This window comes from Oncorhynchus clarkii, chromosome 4 (assembly GCF_045791955.1).
Source record: "Oncorhynchus clarkii lewisi isolate Uvic-CL-2024 chromosome 4, UVic_Ocla_1.0, whole genome shotgun sequence".
Lineage (NCBI taxonomy): Eukaryota > Metazoa > Chordata > Actinopteri > Salmoniformes > Salmonidae > Oncorhynchus > Oncorhynchus clarkii.
The window spans coordinates 7,795,575-7,821,149 of record NC_092150.1 but is presented as its reverse complement, the minus strand read 5'-3'; the positions used below and the strand labels follow the sequence as shown (position 1 = coordinate 7,821,149).

The following is a 25,575-nucleotide window of genomic DNA, read 5'->3' as shown; positions in this document are numbered from 1 at the left end:
ATTTGTTCTCAACTTGCCTACCTGGTTAAATAAAGGTGAAATAAAATATTGTATTGTGGTAATATCGTATTGTGGTAATATCGCATCGTGATAATATCATATTGTGGTAATATCGTATCGTGATAATATCGTATTGTGGTAATATCGTATCGTGATAATATCATATTGTCCGCACCGCACCGCACCACACCAAACCGCACCGCACCACACCACACCACACACCACACCACACAGATAGCCCTACACAAAGAGATGTCAAAAACACAACACAAACCCATCGTTACAGTCCTACTGTACCTTGTACAGCAATACAATAAATCATCTTTCAACAAGGAAAAATGCATTTTCCTCATCTCAGCTATTTTCTCAGTTACTAGTGTGACATTCTCATAAAATACATTCAGAGCCTGGTTGAGGAAGAAAAAAAAACTAATTTCAGCACTGATTAATAAATTCAGCTTTGAACTATACAGGCCTTCAGGCCTTTTCTTGAGGTGGTTCTGAGAAAATGTTAAATATATGAACCGAGCTATAGTCGAAGTTAGAACAAGGTCAATGATAGCATTTAGCAGATGCTCTTACAGGAGCAATTAGGGTTAAGTGCCTTGGCTCAAGGGCACATTGAGAGATTTTTCGCCTAGCCGGCTAAGGGACTTGAACCAACGATCTTTCGGTTACTGGGCCAACAGCACTTAACTGCTAGGCTACGTGTCGCAAACAGAGCTAGAATAAGGCATATGGGTTTGTGTTCTGAGAAAATACTACGTATTTAAACTCTCTGTTCAAACAGAGCTAGAATAAGGCATATGGGTTTGTGTTCTGAGAAAATACTACGTATTTAAACTCTCCGTTCAAATAGAGAGAGACTTGCAGTATAACAAGAGGGTTACAGATAAGGTCTTAAAATGATGTCAAGGTAAAGCTGAGGGGTTTATACGGTTATGTTTGAGAAAGAGAACGCACGTTACTATTTATAACTGTTTTGTTTACAAATGGTAACAACATTAGGAAATTAAAATCCTTGTATGTGGCCTTTTTAAGCATTTTCCAGTAGAAAAATACAGCTATAAATACCAACCTGCTTGCTCTTGAGAAACACAACTCCCCCCCCCCCCCCCCTTGACCTCTTTTGAAGACCTTAACCGTTTCTCCTTCTTCTTTATTTTACCTTTTGGGGGCGTGTCGGGGGCTGGGACTGCTAGGGTGGGAGAGAGGGTAGTGGGTGGTGGGGTTAGGTTAGGACTTTCTTTTGGGTTTGAGTTAGGTTGCGTTGTGTCTGCAAAAATGTCAAAAGAAATGTATCACATCAAAAAGGGGCATAAAGAACAACAGACATTAAAGACCAGTGTTACTACACAACATGGGTGTAAGAACAACTCAAACAACAGATAACACAACAGTTTAGAGAAAGTCGTGAGGTGGGACCAGAGAATCCAGTGATTGTAGGTCATAAACCAATCACATCCCTCCTTTAGGATTGCACAGTCAGCAAATCAGTGATTTCAGTGAAATCAGTGAAATCAGTGATTTCTCTGATACTTACCCATTGAATAACAAAGACATTGACATTATAAGTCATAAACCAATCACATCCCTCCTTTAGGATTGCACAGTCAGCAAATAGACATTGACATTATAAGTCATAAACCAATCACATCCCTCCTTTAGGATTGCAGTCAGCAAATAACCAGCAGAAGGAGATCCCTTTTAATCCATTTTCCCCATTCACTGTGTTGGTGGTGCTGAAATAATTGATGATTACTTACATAATTAGCAGAGAACCCACTCTGTACATTTGATGTACTTGATGTACAGTACATTGTTTTAAATAATATGTGTCAACATGTACAAAATCAAAAAAAGGGTACTTTTGAGATATTCCTATTTTCTAATTTGAATAAATTAATGTGAAGATGTGTATTTCAGAATCTAGACATATTCCATATGTTAGAGCACACGAAAAGGAGTACAATGACACTAAGATGTTGTCTGTATAATGACACTAAGATGTTGTCTGTATCATGTTGTCTGTATAATGACACTAAGATGTTGTCTGTATCATGGTGTCTGTATAATGACACTAAGATGTTGTCTGTATCATGGTGTCTGTATAATGACACTAAGATGTTGTCTGTATCATGGTTGTCTGTATATGGTGTCTGTATAATGACACTAAGATGTTGTCTGTATCATGGTGTCTGTATAATGACACTAAGATGTTGTCTGTATAATGACACTAAGATGTTGTCTGTATCATGTTGTCTGTATAATGACATCAATATGTTGTCTGTATCATGTTGTCTGTATGACACTAAGATGTTGTCTGTATCATGGTGTCTGTATAATGACACTAAGATGTTGTCTGTATCATGGTGTCTGTATAATGACACTAAGATGTTGTCTGTATCATGGTGTCTGTATAATGACACTAAGATGTTGTCTGTATAATGACACTAAGATGTTGTCTGTATCATGTTGTCTGTATAATGACATCAAGATGTTGTCTGTATCATGTTGTCTGTATAATGACACTAAGATGTTGTCTGTATCATGTTGTCTGTATAATGACACTAAGATGTTGTCTGTATCATGTTGTCTGTATAATGACACTAAGATGTTGTCTGTATCATGGTGTCTGTATAATGACACTAAGATGTTGTCTGTATCATGGTGTCTGTATAATGACACTAAGATGTTGTCTGTATAATGACATCCAAGATGGTGTCTGTATAATGACACTAAGATGTTGTCTGCATCATGTTGTCTGTATAATGACATCAAGATGTTGTCTGTATCATGTTGTCTGTATAATGACACTAAGATGTTGTCTGTATCATGTTGTCTGTATAATGACACTAAGATGTTGGCTGTATCATGTTGTCTGTATAATGACACTAAGATGTTGTCTGTATCATGTTGTCTGTATAATGACACTAAGATGTTGTCTGTATAATGACACTAAGATGTTGTCTGTATAATGACATCCAAGATGGTTGTCTGTATAATGACACTAAGATGACACTAAGATGTCTGTATAATGACATAATGACATCCAAGATAAGATGTTGTCTGTATAATGACACTAAGATGTTGTCTGTATAATGACACTAAGATGTTGTCTGTATAATGACACTAAGATGTTGTCTGTATAATGACACTAAGATGTTGTCTGTATAATGACACTAAGATGTTGTCTGTATAATGACACCAAGATGTTGTCTGTATAACGACACTAAGATGTTGTCTGTATAATGACACTAAGATGCTGTCTGTATAATGACACTAAGATGTTGTCTGTATAATTACACCAATATGTCTGTATCATGTTGTCTGTATAATGACATCAATATGTTGTCTGTGTCATGGTGTCTGTATAATGACATCAATATGTTGTCTGTATCATGCTGTCTGTATAATGACATCAAGATGTTGTCTGTATAATGACATCAAGATGTTGTCTGTATAATGACATCAAGATGTTGTCTGTATAATGACACTAAGATGTTGTCTGTATAATTACACCAATATGTCTGTATCATGTTGTCTGTATAATGACATCAATATGTTGTCTGTGTCATGGTGTCTGTATAATGACATCAATATGTTGTCTGTATCATGCTGTCTGTATAATGACAATAAGAGGCGACTCCGGGATGCTGGCCTTCTAGGCAGAGATGCAAAGAAAAAGCCACATCTCAGACTGGCCAATAAAAAGAAAATATTAAGATGGGCAAAAGAACACAGACACTGGACAGAGGAACTCTGCTTAGAAGCAGCATCCAGGAGTCGCCTCTTCACTGTTGACGTTGAGACTGGTGTTTTGCGGGTACCATTTAATGAAGCTGCCAGTTGAGGACTTGTGAGGTGTCTGTTTCTCAAACTAGACACTAATGTACTTTTCCTCTTGCTCAGTTGTGCACCGGGGCCTACCACTCCTCGATCTATTAAGGTTAGAGCCAGTTTGCGCTGTTCTGTGAAAGGAGTAGGACACAGAGTTGTACGAGATCTTCAGTTTCTTGGCAATTTCTCACATGGAATAGCCTTCATTTCTCAGAACAAGAATAGACTGACGAGTTTCAGAAGACAGTGCTTTGTTTCTGGGCATTTTGAGCCTGTAATCGATCCCACAAATGCTGATGCTCCAGATACTAAACTAGTCTAAAGGCCCGTTTTATTGCTTCTTTAATCTGAACAACAGTTTTCAGCTGTGCTAACATAATTGCAAAAGGGTTTTCTAATGATCAATTAGCCTTTTAAAATTATAAACTTGGATTAGCTAACACAATGTGCCATTGGAACACAGGAGTGATGGTTGCTGATAATGGGCCTCTGTACACTTACGTAGATTTCCCATTAAAAATCTTCAATTTCCAGCTACAATAGTCATTAACAACATTAACATGTTATTTTAATGGACAAAAAATGTGCTTTTCTTTCAAAAACAAGGACATTTCTACGTGACCCTAAACCTTTGAACGGTAGTGTACATTTATTGAGGAGTGCACGCCACGTGGCCGGTAAGGTTTGCATGTCACAGGAGGCGTGTCTACACTGTAGGTCTACATGGAGCTTAATAAAAACAGTAAATTTCAACATAAAAATTAAAAAATCATATCAAACATCCTTCCTCCTAATGAAGTTTCTATGTGAGAATTTCCAGAACAATCTGAGACACCCCTCCCAAAACAAAACGCTGGAGTGGAATCACCCAATACCTTACTGGCATTGAGGCCAAGTGGAACACTTGCACACACACACAACGCACATACACACACCGTGTTGAGAGTCATTGTTAAAAGAATTGCCACAACACATGAATTGCCACAACACATGAATTGCCACAACACAGTCTGGTTGAACAAGATGGAAAGCTTTGCTCACTAAGTGAAGTAAAACAACAGCAACGTTTTTCCCATCTAGTTTAACCAGGGTACCAACACAGGGTCTCCTCTGTCCTCGCCTCCTTCCTTCCCTAAGGCCTTTTCTTCCTGTGGTTTTGAGAAGGAGGTGAGGAGAAAGGAAAAAGATGATTGGAGATAGAGCCAGACAGACTCAAGTGACAGTCTGACTCAAATGTGTGGGAGGGGAGTGTGTGTGTACGTCAGCAAATTAAAAGAGAAAAAGACAATCGAAGACTGGCGATCAAAACCCCAGCATTAATCCTGAACCTAAACTGCAGATGGCATAGAGAGATAGAACAGGAGGAGTTCTACTTCATTCTGTGACATTTGACCTTTATAATTCATAAATCACATCATGAATAATGACAAAATGGCAAACATAATGAAAGAAGGAAAGGAAGAAAAATGGGAGGACAAGATGAACAGAACTGAGATGTACCTGTAACTAAGGAGGGATGACGAGGAGAACAGAGCAGAGCTGTACCTGTAACTAAGGAGGGATGACGAGGAGAACAGAACAGAGATGTACCTGTAACTAAGGAGGGATGACGAGGAGAACAGAGCAGAGCTGTACCTGTAACTAAGGAGGGATGACGAGGAGAACAGAGCAGAGCTGTACCTGTAACTAAGGAGGGATGACGAGGAGAACAGAGCAGAGCTGTACCTGTAACTAAGGAGGGATGACAAGAACAGAGCAGAGCTGTACCTGTAACTAAGGAGGGATGATGAGGAGAGCAGAAAAGAGCTGTACCTGTAACTAAGGAGGGATGACGAGGAGAACAGAACAGAGTTGTACCTGTAACTATGGAGGGATGACGAGAACAGAACATAGATGTACTTAGCGTGTTTAGCCTGCCTCTAGACAAACAGGTGTGTTTAGCCTGCCTCTAGACAGACAGGTGTGTTTGGCCTGCCTCTACACAGACAGGTGCGTTTAGCCTGCCTCTAGACAGACAGGTGAGTTTGGCCTGCTTCTAGACAGACAGGTGTGTTTAGCCTGCCTCTAGACAAACAGGTGTGTTTAGCCTGCCTCTAGACAGACAGGTGTGTTTAGCCTGCCTCTAGACAGACAGGTGTGTTTAGCCTGCCTCTAGACAGACAGGTGTGTTTAGCCTGCCTCTAGACAGACAGGTGTGTTTAGCCTGCCTCTAGACAGACAGGTGTGTTTAGCCTGCCTCTAGACAGACAGGTGTGTTTAGCCTGCCTCTAGACAGACAGGTGTGTTTAGCCTGCCTCTAGACAGACAGGTGTGTTTGGCCTGCCTCTAGACAGACAGGTGTGTTTGGCCTGCCTCTAGACAGACAGGTGTGTTTGGCCTGCCTCTAGACAGACAGGTGTGTTTGGCCTGCCTCTAGACAGACAGGTGTGTTTGGCCTGCCTCTAGACAGACAGGTGTGTTTAGCCTGCCTCTAGACAGACAGGTGTGTTTAGCCTGCCTCTAGACAGACAGGTGTGTTTACAGACAGGTGTGTTTGGCCTGCCTCAGACAGGTGTGTTTAGCCTGTGTTTGGCCTCTAGACAGACAGGTGTGTTTGGCCTGCCTCTAGACAGACAGGTGTGTTTAGCCTGCCTCTAGACAGACAGGTGTGTTTAGCCTGCCTCTAGACAGACAGGTGTGTTTAGCCTGCCTCTAGACAGACAGGTGTGTTTAGCCTGCCTCTAGACAGACAGGTGTGTTTAGCCTGCCTCTAGACAGACAGGTGTGTTTAGCCTGCCTCTAGACAGACAGGTGTGTTTGGCCTGCCTCTAGACAGACAGGTGTGTTTAGCCTGCCTCTAGACAGACAGGTGTGTTTAGCCTGCCTCTAGACAGACAGGTGTGTTTGGCCTGCCTCTAGACAGACAGGTGTGTTTGGCCTGCCTCTAGACAGACAGGTGTGTTTGGCCTGCCTCTAGACAGACAGGTGTGTTTAGCCTGCCTCTAGACAGACAGGTGTAAGGACAGCAGGTCGGCTAGCTAGCACACTGATACTTTAAAAATATATATATTTTATGTAACCTATATTTAAACTAGGCAAGTCAGTTAAAACCAAATTTGTATTTACAATGACGGCCTACACCGGCCAAGCACGGACAACGCTGGGCCAATTGTGCACCGCCCTATGGTTCCTCCCAATCACGGCCGGTTGTGATACAGCCTGGAATGGAACCAGGGTCTGTAGTGACGCCTCTAGCAGGGAGATGCAGCACCTCAGACCACTGCACAACTCCGGAGGCATTCAGGGAAAGATATGGCTTCAACAGTAACTGATACACAGTAACAGGATCTTGCCTTGTGAGAACAACACGTCTCTGTATCACGTACAAATACAGTTCCATTGAATCTGAACAATGGGATTATGAGCCAGCTTGCTGAATCATTCAATACCTAGCAGGTATGATAAAATAGGCCTACTGTGGAAGCTTCCACGTCACTAGGTTCCAGTAGGCTAAAGTGGTCCACTCTAAACGTATCAACGGAATATAATTGAATTGAATAGAACAGCTCCTATCCCAGTAGGCTGTAGTGGTCCCTTCTAAAAGTATAAACAGAACGGAATAGAACAGAATAGAATAGAAGCTGCCATCCCACTAGGCTGTAGTGTTCCATTCTAAATGTATCAACAGAACAGAATAGAAGCTTCCATCCCACTAGGCTGTAGTGTTCCATTCTAAATGTATCAACAGAACAGAATAGAAGCTTCCATCCCACTAGGCTGTAGTGTTCCATTCTAAATGTATCAACAGAACAGAATAGAAGCTTCCATCCCACTAGGCTGTAGCGTTCCATTCTAAATGTATCAACAGAACAGAATAGAAGCTTCCATCCCACTAGGCTGTAGTGTTCCATTCTAAATGTATCAACAGAACAGAATAGAAGCTTCCATCCCACTAGGCTGTAGTGTTCCATTCTAAATGTATCAACAGAACAGAATAGAAGCTTCCATCCCACTAGGCTGTAGCGTTCCATTCTAAATGTATCAACAGAACAGAATAGAAGCTTCCATCCCACTAGGCTGTAGTGTTCCATTCTAAATGTATCAACAGAACAGAATAGAAGCTTCCATCCCACTAGGCTGTAGTGTTCCATTCTAAATGTATCAACAGAACAGAATAGAAGCTTCCATCCCACTAGGCTGTAGTGTTCCATTCTAAACCTTTTATCTAAAGACTTAGGACAGGTGAAACACATCTCAACTCAGCTCTATAGGGACTGGATTTACCTGCAGTGGGTGGGTTATTTCAGAGTAAAGTACGATTCCATTGAGAATGAAATCAATTCCATTCCACAGTGCCTTGTTGTGCGTCTCTCTCTCTGTGAAGAGTTAACCAATCCACTCTTCTTTTCAAGGATATGGGACGACATTAATAAAGCCATAGTGGGGGGGGGGGGGGGCACCTGTCCCAGTGCTGTCCTGCTGCATCTCAAGTCTATAAATAGACACATGCAGCAAAATGGACTGGTGGAGCTACTCTGACTGGAAAAAGTCAAGGGGTCTGAATACTTGCTGAATGCACGGTAGTTTCAGCAAAGAGGAAGAGGTGAAGCGAGAGGTCTCACTCTCGCCAAAATCTGTCCAGTGTAAAACCAGTACTTTTCTATGGGAATAATAAGCAGACCTAAGCTTTTCACCTGCCTTCCTGCCTTTGGAATGCAGATTTTTAGGGTGAAGAGATGAATATCTCATCATTATATACAGATCTCTGGTTTCAGCCTCTAGTGAATTGGAAAGGAAAGTTGTTGGATGCTGGATTACTCTAAGTATATTGATGTTTCGCCAAAATTATATAAATCATTCCTGCCCAAAAAAGTTTATCGAAATACTTCACGAGGGAGCATGACTTAATGAGGATCATTAGCTTCTTTAACAAACAAACAATAAAATGCTGTGGATTGTTTAAAATCAAAGTGTGTTTTGGGAAGCCGGCAATTTGGGCAGTGAGCGTGGGAACACGTCTAGCTGATTGAGTTGCGGCTGTCGGAGAAAAGCGTCAAAAATATGTGTGAAGATAAATGTGTTTTAAGAATATTTTAAAATGTTGCATCAAGAACAGGGGGGGGGGGTGTATGGTGTGTCTCCAGAATGCATAAATATGTAGGAAAGTGCCCATTTTGTCAACATCTTTTTTCCGTTTAACTCTTAACTCCCCACGTACACCACTTGTTTTTTCATCGCCTCACACAAGTCAACAAAGTCTGTTTTTGTAAAACTCCATTGCGAATGATAATTCCTCAGTATTTAAAAATATATATTATCTTTCCAACACTCCCGGACTCAAAAAATCACTAAGCCTCAGTGTGAAAGAGCAAAATATCATGATCCCATATACCCAGTGGAAACATCTTTCTGTCCCGAGCTCACTGGCACAGGAACCTTTTAGGGCCTGGAATAGGCTAGTTGCTACAATGTTGCAAGTTTTAGCGACCGTTTCCAGGCAGACCCTGTGATGATTTAATACAATGTTGAACTTCACTAGCAATAGCTCAAGTCAAGACAGATTTTTTTTTTAAAGGGAGGCAGACAGACAGAGAAAAGAGATTAATTTGATTGAAATAACTGTTTTCTACTGTTTTTATTTCTCAGTTTTAGGCTAATATGGTATCTTACTTAGTTGATTATGGAAATTATAGGTCTCCTGCTTCATAGGCCTATAGGCTATCTCTGAATTCTATGGGAATTATAGGTCTCCTGCCTCATTGGCCTATAGGCTATCTCTGAATTCTATGGGAATTATAGGTCTACTGCCTCATTGGCCTATAGGCTATCTCTGAATTCTATGGGAATTATAGGTCTCCTGCCTCATTGGCCTATAGGCTATCTCTGAATTCTATGGGAATTATAGGTCTACTGCCTCATTGGCCTATAGGCTATCTCTGAATTCTATGGGAATTATAGGTCTACTGCCTCATTGGCCTATAGGCTATCTCTGAATTCTATGCTCTCGTGTCTTTAGCCGCCAATGGATCACAGAGTATCAATCTGTCTGTATGACAGAGGCTAGTGCTCTCATCGTAGTTCATTTTAAATTGTAACATTTTCATCATTTTACTTCAGATTCTAAGTATTAACCACACGACAATGATTTTGAGAAACCCAAAAACGTTATTATTGAAATGAAACTGTTCCACGAAAATGTACATGTAAAAATAATCATAACTGGCACACGGATAGGTAGAAATGGTAGGATAAACTGTAAGCTTCCCTAAACAGACAACAAAAGGTGAACGCGCAAGTGTGTGCCCACAGTGAAACAACAGGGCCCATCTACGGGGCCATCCAACTGATCTGTTCCGGCGCCGAGTCTGGCCTACTCAAACAGAGGGATGATATGTTAGCTAGCTGGCTATGGCTAGCTGGCTAACCCCCCCATGATGGGTATAGGGAACAGTATCATGTATTAGGCCAAACCTATCCATGTTACATTGAACTGGGTGAATGTAATGTGAATAGCAGTCATCCAATATGCTGTAATAGAAACAAGGCCATGCTCATTAAAAAATGATTGTCCTCCCTCATCTTAAACAGCACCAACCGCCACTAGTGATGTACCATGACCTGACCAGTCGCAGGTGAATGTACTATTAATGTAGCCTACTTGTTATTTGAAATGACAAGGAGGGAGAACGTTTTGTTTTGTTTTGTTTTGGGGGGGGGGGGGGGGGGGGGGGGGGGGGGCTGGTAGGACATAGACTATGGATGGTCGATGATATCACAGCTTACTTTACTGTGCATGATGATTTCTGAATCCTGCCCCTCTTCTTTAACCTTCTGTACGTATTTGTCCTTGTTATAAACCAACCAACGGCCCCTCCGACCACGTTCAAGTCCCCTTCACATTCTAATGACGATTTAACAGTCATAAAGATTTAACGTACAAACTACAAAATGTATTTTGTGGACACAGATTAACTAGTCTAAATGTTTATCTGGATGTTTAATTTTAAAGTAGTAGTGTTTATATTAATAACGGAAACCATCAAAGATATGGTTTATTTGACCGTTTATAACGGTCAAATATCTCGCATGGGAGATATTATTCCGTTCTAATTTCATTACATTTAAAGCCTTTATTCTGTCATTCTATTCACTGCATTGACTGGGTATGAACATAAATAATTAAATAAAATATATAAGAGGGTTCTATTTTTTACTATGCACTGAAAATCATGTGGATAATATAAGTCAATATTCACTGCAATGATTTGACGCACAAAATTACAATCCTGAGCAACGATATGATTTTAAAGCTTAATCATTGTGTCTCCAGTCAAAAAACCGCATGAAGCCATGATGTCCCGGTATTTCTATCAATCCGGCAGGCAGGCGTGCACTTCACATTCTTACCGTTCTGTGAGGAGACCAAATGAAGCATCAGCACTCCAATGAACGCCACCGAGACCGACATAATTTCTGCTCTTCTTTTTCCAGCTAGCATCGACTCTGGTGGACGATTGTAGATGCCGGTAGCGGGGAAATTGGGTGGGGTGGGGTGGTCTGAATGATTGTGTGAGTGGACCGGGTTACCGGGTAGATACCGAGCTGATGGAAGAGAGCGGCCCCGTCTAATTCTCCAATCAGGTCACGCAAAAACAGCGGCGCGCTCGCTCACCAGAAGGGTGCTGACGCCACCTGTGCAGTGCCTGGTGCGCAGTGATAAAATGGTCAGTGCCTAACCTTAACCCCTGCTCTTACCCTAGCCTTAACAATAACCCTTACCATCTTACATTTCAACTGAAATAGGGGGTAGAGAGATCCCAGGTGGAACTATTTAATAATGGTTTGTGCTAAGGAAGGAAGGAAGGAAGGAAGGAAGGGGGAAACTCATGAATATCCATGAGTCTTGACATAGAACCCGTCGGATGATTGGTTGAGCCTTCTTGAGTGCATGAAGTCACTCTGAGCCCTTACCAAAACATACAACATGGCGGACAATTTCTCTCGCCTTGGATCTGAAACCAGTAGTAACCACCAACTTCAATCAGTTATTTGTTAGTAACAATTGAAATACGAATCTGACAATCCCGCCGAGGAGGGCATGCTACGGTGTTTGATTCATATCAGGCATTTTCTTATGAAACTCAACTAGCTCGACATGCCAGGGGACATACTAGGCTTCCGGAGCCAGCGGGTTTAGTTATTATTCCACCATGGGCAACAACAACTAGTTAGTTACCAGTTCGTTTTCAACTAAATATGTTCCAACTCATAGTTAGTTTATCCAGTGACCACCGCATTTAGAAGAATAGCAACTCTAGCAAGCTGGCTGGCTAGCATGCTAACTCACACTGGCCATGCAGTAGTCAATACCAGACCGTTTGTGGAAAGGTGAAGAAAAAATAACTATTCGTTTGCCCCCTTTTTTGAATGATCGGACAGTGAAACTAAAATAGATTGTTAGCTAGCTGGTGAGGGTTTCATTTATTTCCCAATTCATTTGGTGATCAAGCTGAAGCTGTGTTTCACAGCTCGGTCGGTGCTAACTGCTCATGTTATGCCGGCAGGTTTGCCAGTTCAAAAATGTCTAGACTAACCACTCAGAATTAAGAAGGAATATCTACATAACTAACGACGTAATGATCAAAATTCGTCTTTCCTTCAAAATAATAATTATTGAGAGCTAGCGTGACTTAATAAACTAATTTGAATAAACTACACTCGCCAGATAATTTTCCATTAATAGATGTCGATTTAACTCGTTTGACTGCTATGATTAAACAATAAGGCCCGAGGAGGTGTGGTAAATGGCCAATATACCTTGGCAAAGGGCTGTTCTTAGAGTGCCTGGACACAGCTCTTGTATATTGGCCATATATCACAAACCCCCGAGATGACTTATTGCTATTATAAACTGGTTACCAACGTAATTAGAGCAGTACAAATGTTTTGTCATACCCGTGGTATACGGCTGTTAGCCAATCAGCATTCAGGGCTCGAACCACCCAGTTTATAATTGTAAATAAATCCCTTTTGGCGTGTGCATAACTAAATGCGACTGGAGAGTTTGAGTGATGAAAGTTGGACAGAGGTTCTCGAAATCAGCGCAAGAAACACTTGGATTAACTTTTTTTTAAATAAGGCAATTGTGCCTTATTATGTTCCGTATGTTAAGACTACAACCGTTATAAATTGCCTATTTGAACGATTGACTTGTCAAGATGACCCAACCACAGTCTGAAACGGACACACAGACACCTGGCTAAGCCCTGACCTCAGTTTGCAGTCAGGCTTTACTGGGACTTTTAATCCAATTTCCTTGTCAACTCAGCCGTCCAACAGCATTAGTACATGGTGGCAATCATTCTGGAAATAATCGATCTTATCTTGTGTCTGAATGACCAAAACATTTCTCTCTCCCTAGGCTAAATTATAAACACTAGGCCTACTGTAAACCCTTCATGTTAACTTTACATGACACCTTCCATTGCGTTTTGACCATCCCTGAAATAATTTGTCCTACAATTAATTGCAAGCTCATACAAAGGTAAAGTTGAAAGGCAATGACAGAAAACTTTCAACACAAATGTGCTTCATATGTATACAGTACAAGCATGAATCGATTCATTGCTACCCCATATGTCAGGTAACCAGCAAAAACAAAGAACCAATTTGTGGTGTGAATGTTGTCCGAGCGTTCCTAGAACAGTGCAGTTCTGCTGCCACCTAATGTACAGATACTGTAGATCAGTGGTGGAGAAAAAAAAAGTCTCAAGTATTAAACTTGAGTAAAAATTTAAAAGCCAGGTGCACACTCCAACACTCAGACATTCACAAACGAAGCATTTGTGTTTAGTGAGTCCGCCAGATAAGAGGGACTAGGGATGACCAGAGATGTTTTCTTGACAAAGTGCGTGACCATTGGACCATTTTCCTGTCAAATTGTAAAGAGTACTTTTGGGTGTCAGGGAAAATGTATGGAGTAAAAAATATGTTCCTTTCTTTGGGAATGTAGTGAATTAAAAGTAAAAGTTGTCAAAAATATAAATAGTAAAGTACAGATACCCCGAAAAAACTACTTAAATAGTACTTTAAAGTATTTTTACTTAAATACTTTACACCGCTGCTGTAGACCCCGACAAAGATTTACATTTTATTTAACTAGGCAAGTCAGTTAACAAATTCTTATTTACAATAACGGCCTACCGGGGAACAGTGTGTTAACTGCCTTGTTCAGGGGCAGAACAACAGAATTTAAACCTTGTCAGTTCAGGGATTCAATCCAGCAACCTTTTGCTTACTGGCCCAACGCTCTAACCACTACGCTACCTGCCACCTCTACACTCTAACCACTACGCTACCTGCCACCTCTACACTCTAACCACTACGCTACCTGCCACCTCTACACTCTAACCACTACGCTACCTGCCACCTCTACACTCTAACCACTACGCTACCTGCCACCTCTACACTCTAACCACTAGGCTACCTGCCACCTCTACACTCTAACCACTAGGCTACCCTGCCACCTCTACACTCTAACCACTAGGTTACCCTGCCACCTCTACACTCTAACCACTAGGCTACCCTGCCACCTCTACACTCTAACCACTAGGCTACCCTGCCACCTCTACACTCTAACCACTAGGCTACCCTGCCGCCTCTACACTCTAACCACTACGCTACCTGCCACCTCTACACTAACCACTAGGCTACCCTGCCACCTCTACACTCTAACCACTAGGCTACCTGCCACCTCTACACTCTAACCACTAGGCTACCTGCCGTCTCTACACTCTAACCACTAGGCTACCTGCCACCTCTACACTCTAACCACTAGGCTACCCTGCCACCTCTACACTCTAACCACTAGGCTACCCTGCCACCTCTACACTCTAACCACTAGGCTACCCTGCCGCCTCCACACTCTAACCACTAGGCTACCTGCCACCTCTACACTCTAACCACTAGGCTACCCTGCCACCTCTACACTCTAACCACTAGGCTACCTGCCGTCTCTACACTCTAACCACTAGGCTACCCTGCCACCTCTACACTCTAACCACTAGGCTACCTGCCGTCTCTACACTCTAACCACTAGGCTACCCTGCCACCTCTACACTCTAACCACTAGGCTACCCTGCCACCTCTACACTCTAACCACTAGGCTACCCTGCCGCCTCTACACTCTAACCACTAGGCTACCTGCCACCTCTACACTCTAACCACTAGGCTACCTGCCACCTCTACACTCTAACCACTACGCTACCTGCCGCTCTGCTGACAGTGTATGATAAATAATACTTCTGATGTTTAGTTTTTTTAAACACAAAAAAACCCCACTTGTTCTCATTTGAATCTGACGTTTATCGCAACGAGTAGCATCGCAAAAAATACAACGGAAATAGATCTGCCAAATCAACTAGTCATTTCTTTTTTTTTTCTTCTTTTTTTTTTACATATGAACAAAATAAACTCTCCAATCAATGATACAAATCATGGATGCTATATTAGACAATCGGTGATAAACACAACACAAAGAAGAGTAGAAAGAGTAGCTGCTGCCTTGGTATGTTATGGTCTGCCTTGGCAGCAGCTAATGGGGATCCATAATATATACAATACTACTGTATATACTTGTCCAGATATAGTTTTTTTTATGGATCTAATAAAAACTGATTTTAATGTTATGGTAATTACTAATGTATACACATTGTATTAAATATATAACATTTCGATATGGCTGTGGTCTACTATAGAGTTTCCTTTAAATTACATTTGTCTTCTTTTTTAACATTTAAAGCATCTTTTCAGATAGCGTTCCTTGAATAACGTTTTAGATCAATAAGATACACATCATATCTTATGGGACTTTACTGTTGCGAGTAAAAGTACACACCCTTTGCACAGTCCTTAAAATTACATCTCAAATACTTTCGTTTCTTCCCCCTACCGATCTACACAACTCACTACACAACACTACACACAACCCACTACATAACTTACTATACAACCCACTACACACAACCCACTACATAACTTACTATACAACCCACTACACACAACTCACTACACAACCCACTACATAACCTACTACATAACCTACTACACAACCTACTATAAAACCCACTACATAACCTACTACACAACCTAATACATAACCCACTACACAACCTACTACACAGCCCACTACATAACCCACTACATAACCTACTAAATAACCTAATACATAACCCACTACACAACCTACTACACAGCCCACTACATAACCCACTACATAACCTACTACATAACTTACTATACAACCCACTACACACAACCCACTACACAACCTACTATAAAACCCACTACATAACCTACTACATAACCCACTACACAGCCCACTACATAACCTACTACATAACCCACTACATAACCTACTACATAACCTCCTACACAACCCACTACATAACCTACTACACAACCCACTACATAACCTACTACACAACCCACTACACAACCTACTATAAAACCCACTACATAACTTACTATACAACCCACTACACAACCTACTATAAAACCCACTACATAACCTACTATAAAACCCACTACATAACCTACTACATAACCTACTACATAACTTACTATACTACACAACCTATTGTACAACCCACTACACAACATACTATAAAACCCACTACATAACCTACTATAAAACCCACTACATAACCTACTACATAACTTACTATACAACCCACTACATAACCTACTGTACAACCTACTATAAAACCCACTACATTACTTACTATACAACCCACTACACAACCTACTATAAAACCCACTACACAACCTACTATAAAACCCACTACATAACCTACTGCACAACCCACTACACAACCCACTATAAAACCCACTACATAACCTACTACACAACCCACTACACAACCCACTACGTAACCTACTACATAACCCACTACATAACCTACTACACAACCCACTACATAACCCACTACATAACCTACTATAAAACCCACTACATAACTTACTATACAACCCACTACACAACCTACTATAAAACCCACTACATAACCTACTATAAAACCCACTACATAACCTACTACATAACTTACTATACTACACAACCTATTATACAACCCACTACACAAGCTACTGTACAACCCACTACACAACCTACTATAAAACCCACTACATAACTTACTATACAACCCACTACACAACCTACTATAAAACCCACTACATAACCTACTATAAAACCCACTACATAACCTACTACATAACTTACTATACAACCCACTACACACAACCCACTACACAACCTACTACATAACTTACTATACAACCCACTACATAACCTACTATACAACCCACTACACAACCTACTATAAAACCCACTACATAACTTACTATACAACCCACTACACAACCTACTATAAAACCCACTACACAACCTACTATAAAACCCACTACATAACCTACTGCACAACCCACTACACAACCCACTATAAAACCCACTACATAACCTACTACACAACCCACTACACAACCCACTACGTAACCTACTACATAACCCACTACATAACCTACTACATAACCCACTACATAACCTAATATAAAACCCACTACATAACCTACTGTACAACCCACTACACACAACTCACTACACAGTGTTTTTGGCATTACAATTTGTGTTATTGTACCACTTACAAACACAACTCTAACTCAGAGATAGGTATTCAGAAGACTTAGAGGAAACTCTGCCATTTTACCTGGGCTTTGCTCCTTTCATATTTCTTTTGATCCTGACACACTCCCAAGTCCCTGCCGGTGACAAGCATACCCATAACATGATGCTGCCACCAAAATACTTGAACATATAGAGGATTTCACTTTGTATTCTTTTTTATTGGATTTGACCCAACCCTGTAGTTTGAATCTTTTTTTAGTACTATTTAAAAATATAAATAAATATTTTTAATTTACCGTGTTACTTAACTGTGTTTTTGCAAAGGTTTGAATATTGCTGTTCATCAATGACTCCCAACCAAATTCACTGAGCTTGAGCAATTTTGACAAACACAATGGATAAATGTGGCCAAGAGTTGTGCAAAGTTGGTAGAATCTAATTCACAATGATTAACAGCTGTAATGGCTGCCAAAGGTGCTTTTGTTTTTCATTTTTAATTCACTTGGAAAATTATTTCACATTTTTCCTTCACTTTAGAAATGTGGAATAGGTTGTGCACATCGGTAGGAAATACATCTAATTTTATAAAATGTTTAGATTTTCTTTTAAGGCAGCAAAATGTGAAGACTGTGCAAGGGGTGTGTAGACTTTTACTAAGCACTGTATGCGTCCCTCCACAATATATATTACATATTTAAATGTCAACCCTCGACATATATAATACCATATGCATAGAACATTCCGGATTCACATCTGCATACAATATACAGGTGTAGGATCTTAATTTGATCACCTTGTTGTTGCAGGAGATGTCGTGCTCAGCAGGAAATGCAAACTTGGATTGTATTCAAGGTTTAAAAAGGCTTCCACTTAAAAATGTCAGACTTAATTTGCCCTAACTAAAAATGTATCAACCGATGCAAAAATATCCATTAATTATAATCCACACAATAATAAAAATGTCCTATTGCTGCAGGATTAGTTTCCTGCTGTGAGAAACTGGGCAAATTAAGATCCTAAACCTGTAGAGACATCACATTCCCGTGACATAAACTTTCCCTCCACTCTATAGCACCCACCCTCTCTCGGGGTCTGAGGGGAGGGTTCATCTCCCTGGACACCATGTCTGTCAGCCCCACAGGGCCAATGGGTTGTATAAACCCAGACACAGCGGCTACGCCTTCCTTTGATGTCAACCAACGAGACCAGAAATGTGTATTCTGTGCCTCGAGGGCAAAGCCTTCCCACAAAACCAGTGTTAACCATCATGCATCACTGGAGCTCCTGCATGTCTGCATATTCTACCACCGCTCTCCTCTCTCAGACTTCTCAGTCTCTGTTCACACTTTATGTAGTGTCATCTAGTATGGAAAGGAGGCAACAATGGCTCTCCCGACTGAAGAGTGAATTCGGCAACAGCCCCTTGGTCTCCAACGTGGCTTTCGGCTTCATCCTGATGGGCTTGGAGAAGCTGGTTGAGCTGGAGTTCGAGTGTCCGTGCGACCCCAAATGGAACGGGCTGTTTTCTTCCGCCTTCTTCGTCATTCCAGCTATCATGGCCTTCATGCTGATGCTAATCATCCAGGACTGCAGGTACGACCTGAGCGGCTGCCCCAGGACAGTGTCCATCTCCAGCCTGGTTCCGCCCATCGTCTGGCTGATCCTGCTCTTCCTGGATGGACAGTACTTTGCGTGCGCGCTAACAGACTGGAACGGCAGGTTTGTGATTGTTGACAAGGCGGCTCCTCAGAAGTGGTGTGAGCCGCCGCATGACGACGGCACGCTGCAGGATCTCATGGTGCACTCTCAGGAATTATTTGTGGAGTCTCAGGTGAGGAAAACACACTGGGATCAGTTTCCCGGGTGAAGATTATGCCTTGTCCTGGACTAAAACACACTATCAATGGAAATGTTTCAATGACAAGGATTTTTAGTCCAGGACTATGCTTAATCTGGGTCTGGTAAACCGGCCCCTGATTTTTATTGTTGGTGTCTGTGCCATTAAGAAAAGTAAAGTATATCATAAACTATTTTTAAAAATTGTTTATGATGAATAGATCTTTTTTTGTTGTTGTAATGTGTGTCTATACTGAACAGGCTTATTCTTCCTTGACCCTCGTACATGTGGGGTGGTAGGTAGCATAGAGGTGGGCCAGACAACTGGAGGCTCGCCGGTTCGATTCCCAGGACCAACGGGAAACATTTCCTACATATTGTTTCCTGACATTGTGCCCATGAGCAATGCACTTAGGCATTGCTCCAGGGTCGAAGCACTGCGGTTGACCCTGTGCTTTCATCTCATCTGTATGTGTGTCTTGGTTTTCCTGGGGGGGTTGACTTGTAAGCAAGAAAACACATTTCTGTTTTCCAAGTAGCACACGGGATACAAACCCAGGTCTCCCACGGGAGCAACCAACGTCTTAGACCAATAGGAAATTCACTATTGGGCACTGGGCAGACACTGGTTTTGAAGTTCGCAGGCAGAGTTACCTCCTCACGTGACCATAAAAATAAAATAAAATTAACTAGGCAAGTCAGTAAAAAACTAATTCATATTTACAATGACGGCCTACCCTGGCAACGCTGGGACAATTGTGCACCACCCTATGGGACTCCCAATCACGGCTAGTTGTGATACAGCCTGGATTCAAACCAGGGTGTCTGTAGTGACACCACTAGCACTGAGATGCAGTGCCTTTAGACCTGCTGAACCAGGGTCTGTAGTGACGCCTCTAGCAGAGATGCAGTGCCTTAGACCGCTGAACCAGGGTCTGTAGTGACGCCTCTAGCAGAGATGCAGTGCCTTAGACCGCTGAACCAGGGTCTGTAGTGACACCACTAGCACTGAGATGCAGTGCCTTTAGACCTGCTGAACCAGGGTCTGTAGTGACGCCTCTAGCAGAGATGCAGTGCCTTTAGACCTGCTGAACCAGGGTCTGTAGTGACGCCTCTAGCAGAGATGCAGTGCCTTAGACCGCTGAACCAGGGTCTGTAGTGACGCCTCTAGCAGAGATGCAGTGCCTTTAGACCTGCTGAACCAGGGCCTGTAGTGACGCCTCTAGCAGAGATGCAGTGCCTTTAGACCTGCTGAACCAGGGTCTGTAGTAACGCCTCTAGCAGAGATGCAGTGCCTTTAGACCTGCTGAACCAGGGTCTGTAGTGACGCCTCTAGCAGAGATGCAGTGCCTTAGACCTGCTGAACCAGGGCCTGTAGTGACGCCTCTAGCAGAGATGCAGTGCCTTTAGACCTGCTGAACCAGGGTCTGTAGTGACGCCTCTAGCAGAGATGCAGTGCCTTTAGACCTGCTGAACCAGGGTCTGTAGTGACGCCTCTAGCAGAGATGCAGTGCCTTTAGACCTGCTGAACCAGGGTCTGTAGTGACGCCTCTAGCAGAGATGCAGTGCCTTAGACCTGCTGAACCAGGGTCTGTAGTGACGCCTCTAGCAGAGATGCAGTGCCTTTAGACCGCTGAACCAGGGTCTGTAGTGACGCCTCTAGCAGAGATGCAGTGCCTTAGATCGCTGAACCAGGGTGTCTGTAGTGACGCCTCTAGCAGAGATGCAGTGCCTTAGACCGCTGAACCAGGGTGTCTGTAGTGACGCCTCTAGCAGAGATGCAGTGCCTTAGACCGCTGAACCAGGGTGTCTGTAGTGACGCCTCTAGCAGAGATGCAGTGCCTTTAGACCTGCTGAACCAGGGTCTGTAGTGACGCCTCTAGCAGAGATGCAGTGCCTTAGACCGCTGAACCAGGGTGTCTGTAGTGACGCCTCTAGCAGAGATGCAGTGCCTTAGACCGCTGAACCAGGGTGTCTGTAGTGACGCCTCTAGCAGAGATGCAGTGCCTTAGACCGCTACGCCACTCAGGAGGCCCCCCGACCGACTCATGTCCACTACATCCACAAGATGTATTTTCTTCTAATGAAGTCTTCTTCTCCTTCTAGGTTATTGGTATTGCTCTGTTGATATTCATCTGTGTGGGACTCATAGTGTACGTGATCAGAGAGAGCTGCCAGCAGGAAGAGGAACTGCAGGAAGTCAACAACACTTACGAGATGTATGAGATGACATGACTTCGAACAACATCGTTAAGCCAAAACCTGTTTTTTTAAGCTAAGGGGAAGAGAATTCATAATGTTTTCTCTACAAATGCCTCAAGACAGCAATACCTTGTTTCTCCAGCAACTTCTAAAGGGAAGGGAACACTGCCGGTACCTCCCTCTCCAACCAAGGTGCATGAACAGAGGTGCAAACTGGAGGAGAGGAGGAAATTCGCCAACTCTTGGCGATAGAAATGCTTGTTCTTGTTAAAAACCAACATATTTTGGCCTGTAGCCTTCTTCAGGGTCCAGTGACTTTTACCTTTCCTACAAACTTACAAACTGTACATGAATGTTATACGTTTGGAAACTATACTTTTCTGATGAACAGTTTTTTATCATAGCGGGGGGGGGGGGTATTTTTGTAGGTCTATCTGCGCTTTTAAAATGTTCTCTGTAGGTGTCAAAATGTGTCCCAATTTTTGTAAATATTAAAATGTGTTAAGGTATGGTCACGTTTGTATGTAAGGTAGTTATAGCGACTAATAAAATAATTTTTTCCTAATGTTTTTGGATAGATTTGGTCAGGTTGCGTTGACATCAAATAGCCCAGCTATAATTTATACTCAACAATCAAATAGGAGCTTTTACAAACATCGGTACAAATGATGTGTTTATTCAATTAGGTGACGTCTGTACCTCTCTTTGCCCAACAGCAGATGGACTCACACACGACATCTGGCACAATTTCTGAGACCCAGCAGGAGCTGTGGACATAAATATCGACTCCCAGTTTTAACCCCAACCCTGGTTACTGGGCTGTCTAATGTGTCACCTCTTGAGCTTTGGTTACATTGTGGACATTCTAAGACCAGGACAAGGGTACAAAGTAACAAAGGCCATTTTACTTTTGCGTGAGTTAGTCCCTGTGTTCAATGGATTATGACAATTTAGCAGGTTATCATTGGTCCCAGCACAGAATATCTGGCATGGAACTGACCCGGTGCTGTGGGAGTCAAAGGTCAGGGAGTCAGTTTCTGATTGGCTCAGTCCAGGGACTAATGTCTGGAGTGATAGACACTGCATCCTGCCTTTTGTCGACTGGGGCAGTTTGTTATCAGCCTGCCCCAGTAAGGAGAGAATTGTTAGGGTTCAAATATTAATAGAAACATCGGGAGTAGTAAACGCATCCGACCTGATCCCAGATCTGTGCTTGTCTTTCCAACTATTAAAGACCCACATAAGTTGTCAAGACAACACAAACAGATCTGGGACCAGGCTACGTACTATTCTAAAAACATGATAACAAAGTAACTTACAAAGGAAGAGGAAGCTTTCCATCCTCCGGGTAAAAGTGGGCCCATTACTTCTGAAGCAGCCATAGGGTTTCAATGATCCTCGCAGCAGAAGATAACTTTCCATTTACAGTGACAGAATGTCGGCCAATCATGATTGATACGACGAATGAGGTCATCATGACATTTTCCCTCCTCTATGTCACTGTCCGTCTCTCGAGTATACCGCATTAGATTTTTTTTGGAATCCATATGTTCAAGAAAATTGAGAAGGACGCATTATATACAAAAATATATATTTTGACATTGATAGAATATTCATTTTATGGATAAAATATGAATGGTATTGATCATTTGCTGATTGATCAATGAATATATTCATATCTCAAAACATGACTTAATCACTTCACTTTAATCCTACAAAACGCAAAACCCATCTTACGTCTGCCAGGCAAGCCAGGGTTACGAGCAACACCCACATCAGCAGAGTCGCTTTCATATCAGCTGAAGTGGGACACAATCCAGGACATTTTATGGGAGTTTGTCCTCAGGTGACGACCTCCTTTATGTCTCTTAACAAAGTCGATTCGGAAACACTGCCTTGTAGAGCGGTTTAATGGCTTGGCCTCTGTGCAGTCTAGGCAACCTCTGCATGACAACCACTTCTCTGTCCATAGTGACGATGTCAACCATCTTAGCTGCTCCCCTCGCCTAGACCTTGGAGAGGTTGTCGGGCGGGTCGAAGGCGAGAATGAGGCCGACAAGGGGGACGCCATGGTAGATGGCCTCCTGGAATTTGTTGGTTCCTCAGTGGGCTACGAAGGCCCGGGTCTTGGGGTGTCTCAAGAGGTCCTTCTGGAGGAGTCAGTTCACCAGGCAGGTGTTGTTACACACAGAGTTCACCAGGCGGGTGTTGTTAGTCAAGGAGTTCACCAGGCGGGTGTTGTTAGTCAAGGAGTTCACCAGGCAGGTGTTGTTAGTCAAGGAGTTCACCAGGCGGGTGTTGTTAGTCAAGGAGTTCACCAGGCGGGTGTTGTTAGTCAAGGAGTTCACCAGGCGGGTGTTGTTAGTCAAGGAGTTCACCAGGCAGGTGTTGTTAGTCAAGGAGTTCACCAGGCAGGTGATGTTACACACGGAGTTCACCAGGCAGGTGTTGTTAGTCAAGAAGTTCACCAGGCAGGTGTTGTTACACATGGAGTTCACCAGGCAGATGTTGTTAGTCAAGGAGTTCACCAGGCAGGTGTTGTTAGTCAAGAAGTTCACCAGGCAGGTGTTGTTAGTCAAGAAGTTCACCAGGCAGGTGTTGTTACACATGGAGTTCACCAGGCAGATGTTGTTAGTCAAGGAGTTCACCAGGCAGGTGTTGTTAGTCAAGGAGTTCACCAGGCGGGTGTTGTTAGTTTCACCAGGCAGGTGTTGTTAGTCAAGGAGTTCACCAGGCAGGTGTTGTTACACACGGAGTGTTGTTACACACGGAGGGCAGGTGTTGTTAGTCAAGGAGTTCACCAGGCGGGTGTTGTTAGTCAAGGAGTTCACCAGGCAGGTGTTGTTACACACGGAGTTCACCAGGCAGGTGTTGTTAGTCAAGGAGTTCACCAGGCGGGTGTTGTTAGTCAAGGAGTTCACCAGGCAGGTGTTGTTACACAAGGAGTCCACCAGGCGGGTGTTGTTAGTCAAGGAGTTCACCAGGTGGGTGTTGTTACACACGGAGTTCACCAGGCAGGTGTTGTTAGTCAAGGAGTTCACCAGGCGGGTGTTGTTAGTCAAGGAGTTCACCAGGCGGGTGTTGTTAGTCAAGGAGTTCACCAGGCGGGTGTTGTTAGTCAAGGAGTTCACCAGGCGGGTGTTGTTACACAAGGTGGAGGGTTGCTTTCCCGGTATACATGAGGGTCACAACAGAACCACAATGAAAATGCATGTTGACTTTTGTTTTTAATTCAATGGGTCCAGACACAGATAAAGCCTGGTCCTGAACCAAAAAGCACAATGGAGAATTACCATTGAAATAGTTTTTTTAGTCTGTGTTCGGTGACGTTTATTTACAATTTGTCCAAAAGATTCATTCATATATTCACCCTTCAAGGATCCATCCATCCATCCATCCATCCATCCATCCATCCATCCATCCATCCATCCATCCATCCATCCATCCATCCATCCATCCATCCATCCATCCATCCATCCATCCATACCTCCAGATGACTTTCTAAGGCAGACTTTCTAAAGTCCCTAGAGTCATCATGGGTATGAATCATGGGTTTCTATGAATATTTGAACCCTAACAATTCTATCCTTACTTGGGGGTGGCAGGTAGCCTAGTGTTTAGAGTGTTTGACTTGCAACCAAAAGGTTGCAAGATCAAATCCCCTGAGCTGACAAGGTAAAAATATGTCGTTCTGCCCCTGAACAAGGCAGTTAACCCACTGTTTCGAGGCCGTCATTGAAAATAAGAATTTGTTCTTAACTGACTTGCCTAGTTAAATAAAATAAATCATGACCAAAGTCCTCCAGGTCCTGTGGAAGAGGAACCCACCCATATTCGGCATGAGTCAGAAATCTGCTTTCTGGAAGGCGGCGTTGTAACCGGTTTGTACCAGGTTCTGTGATAAATGCCATGGAGTACAGTGCCTTCAGAAAGTATTCACTTTTTCTACATTTTGTTGTTGGAGATGTTTGTCACTGGCCTACACACAATACCCCATATTATCAAAGTGTTTCATTTTTTACAAATTAATGAAAAGT

General features: G+C 42.6%; 1 protein-coding gene and 1 pseudogene across 2 annotated transcripts in view; both read right to left on the bottom strand.

The window, feature by feature from the left end:
• The window catches only part of LOC139406365 (neuroplastin-like), a 56,177-nt gene extending 44,646 nt beyond the window's left edge, over positions 1–11,531 (bottom strand). The window contains exon 1 of one of the 2 annotated variants that reach the window (XR_011633982.1): positions 11,227–11,531. Coding sequence is in view for 1 of the 2 variants with exons in the window: in XM_071148890.1 (XP_071004991.1) it covers positions 11,227–11,317 (91 nt within the window). In the remaining variant the exon portion in view is untranslated. The remainder of the gene's footprint in view (positions 1–11,226) is intronic. The other variant, XM_071148890.1, reaches the window with a different exon arrangement.
• Positions 11,532–22,499: 10,968 nt separating this feature from the next.
• Positions 22,500–25,072, bottom strand: LOC139407451 (UDP-glucuronosyltransferase 2B17 pseudogene; annotated as a pseudogene).
• Between the last annotated feature and the right edge of the window lie 503 nt (positions 25,073–25,575).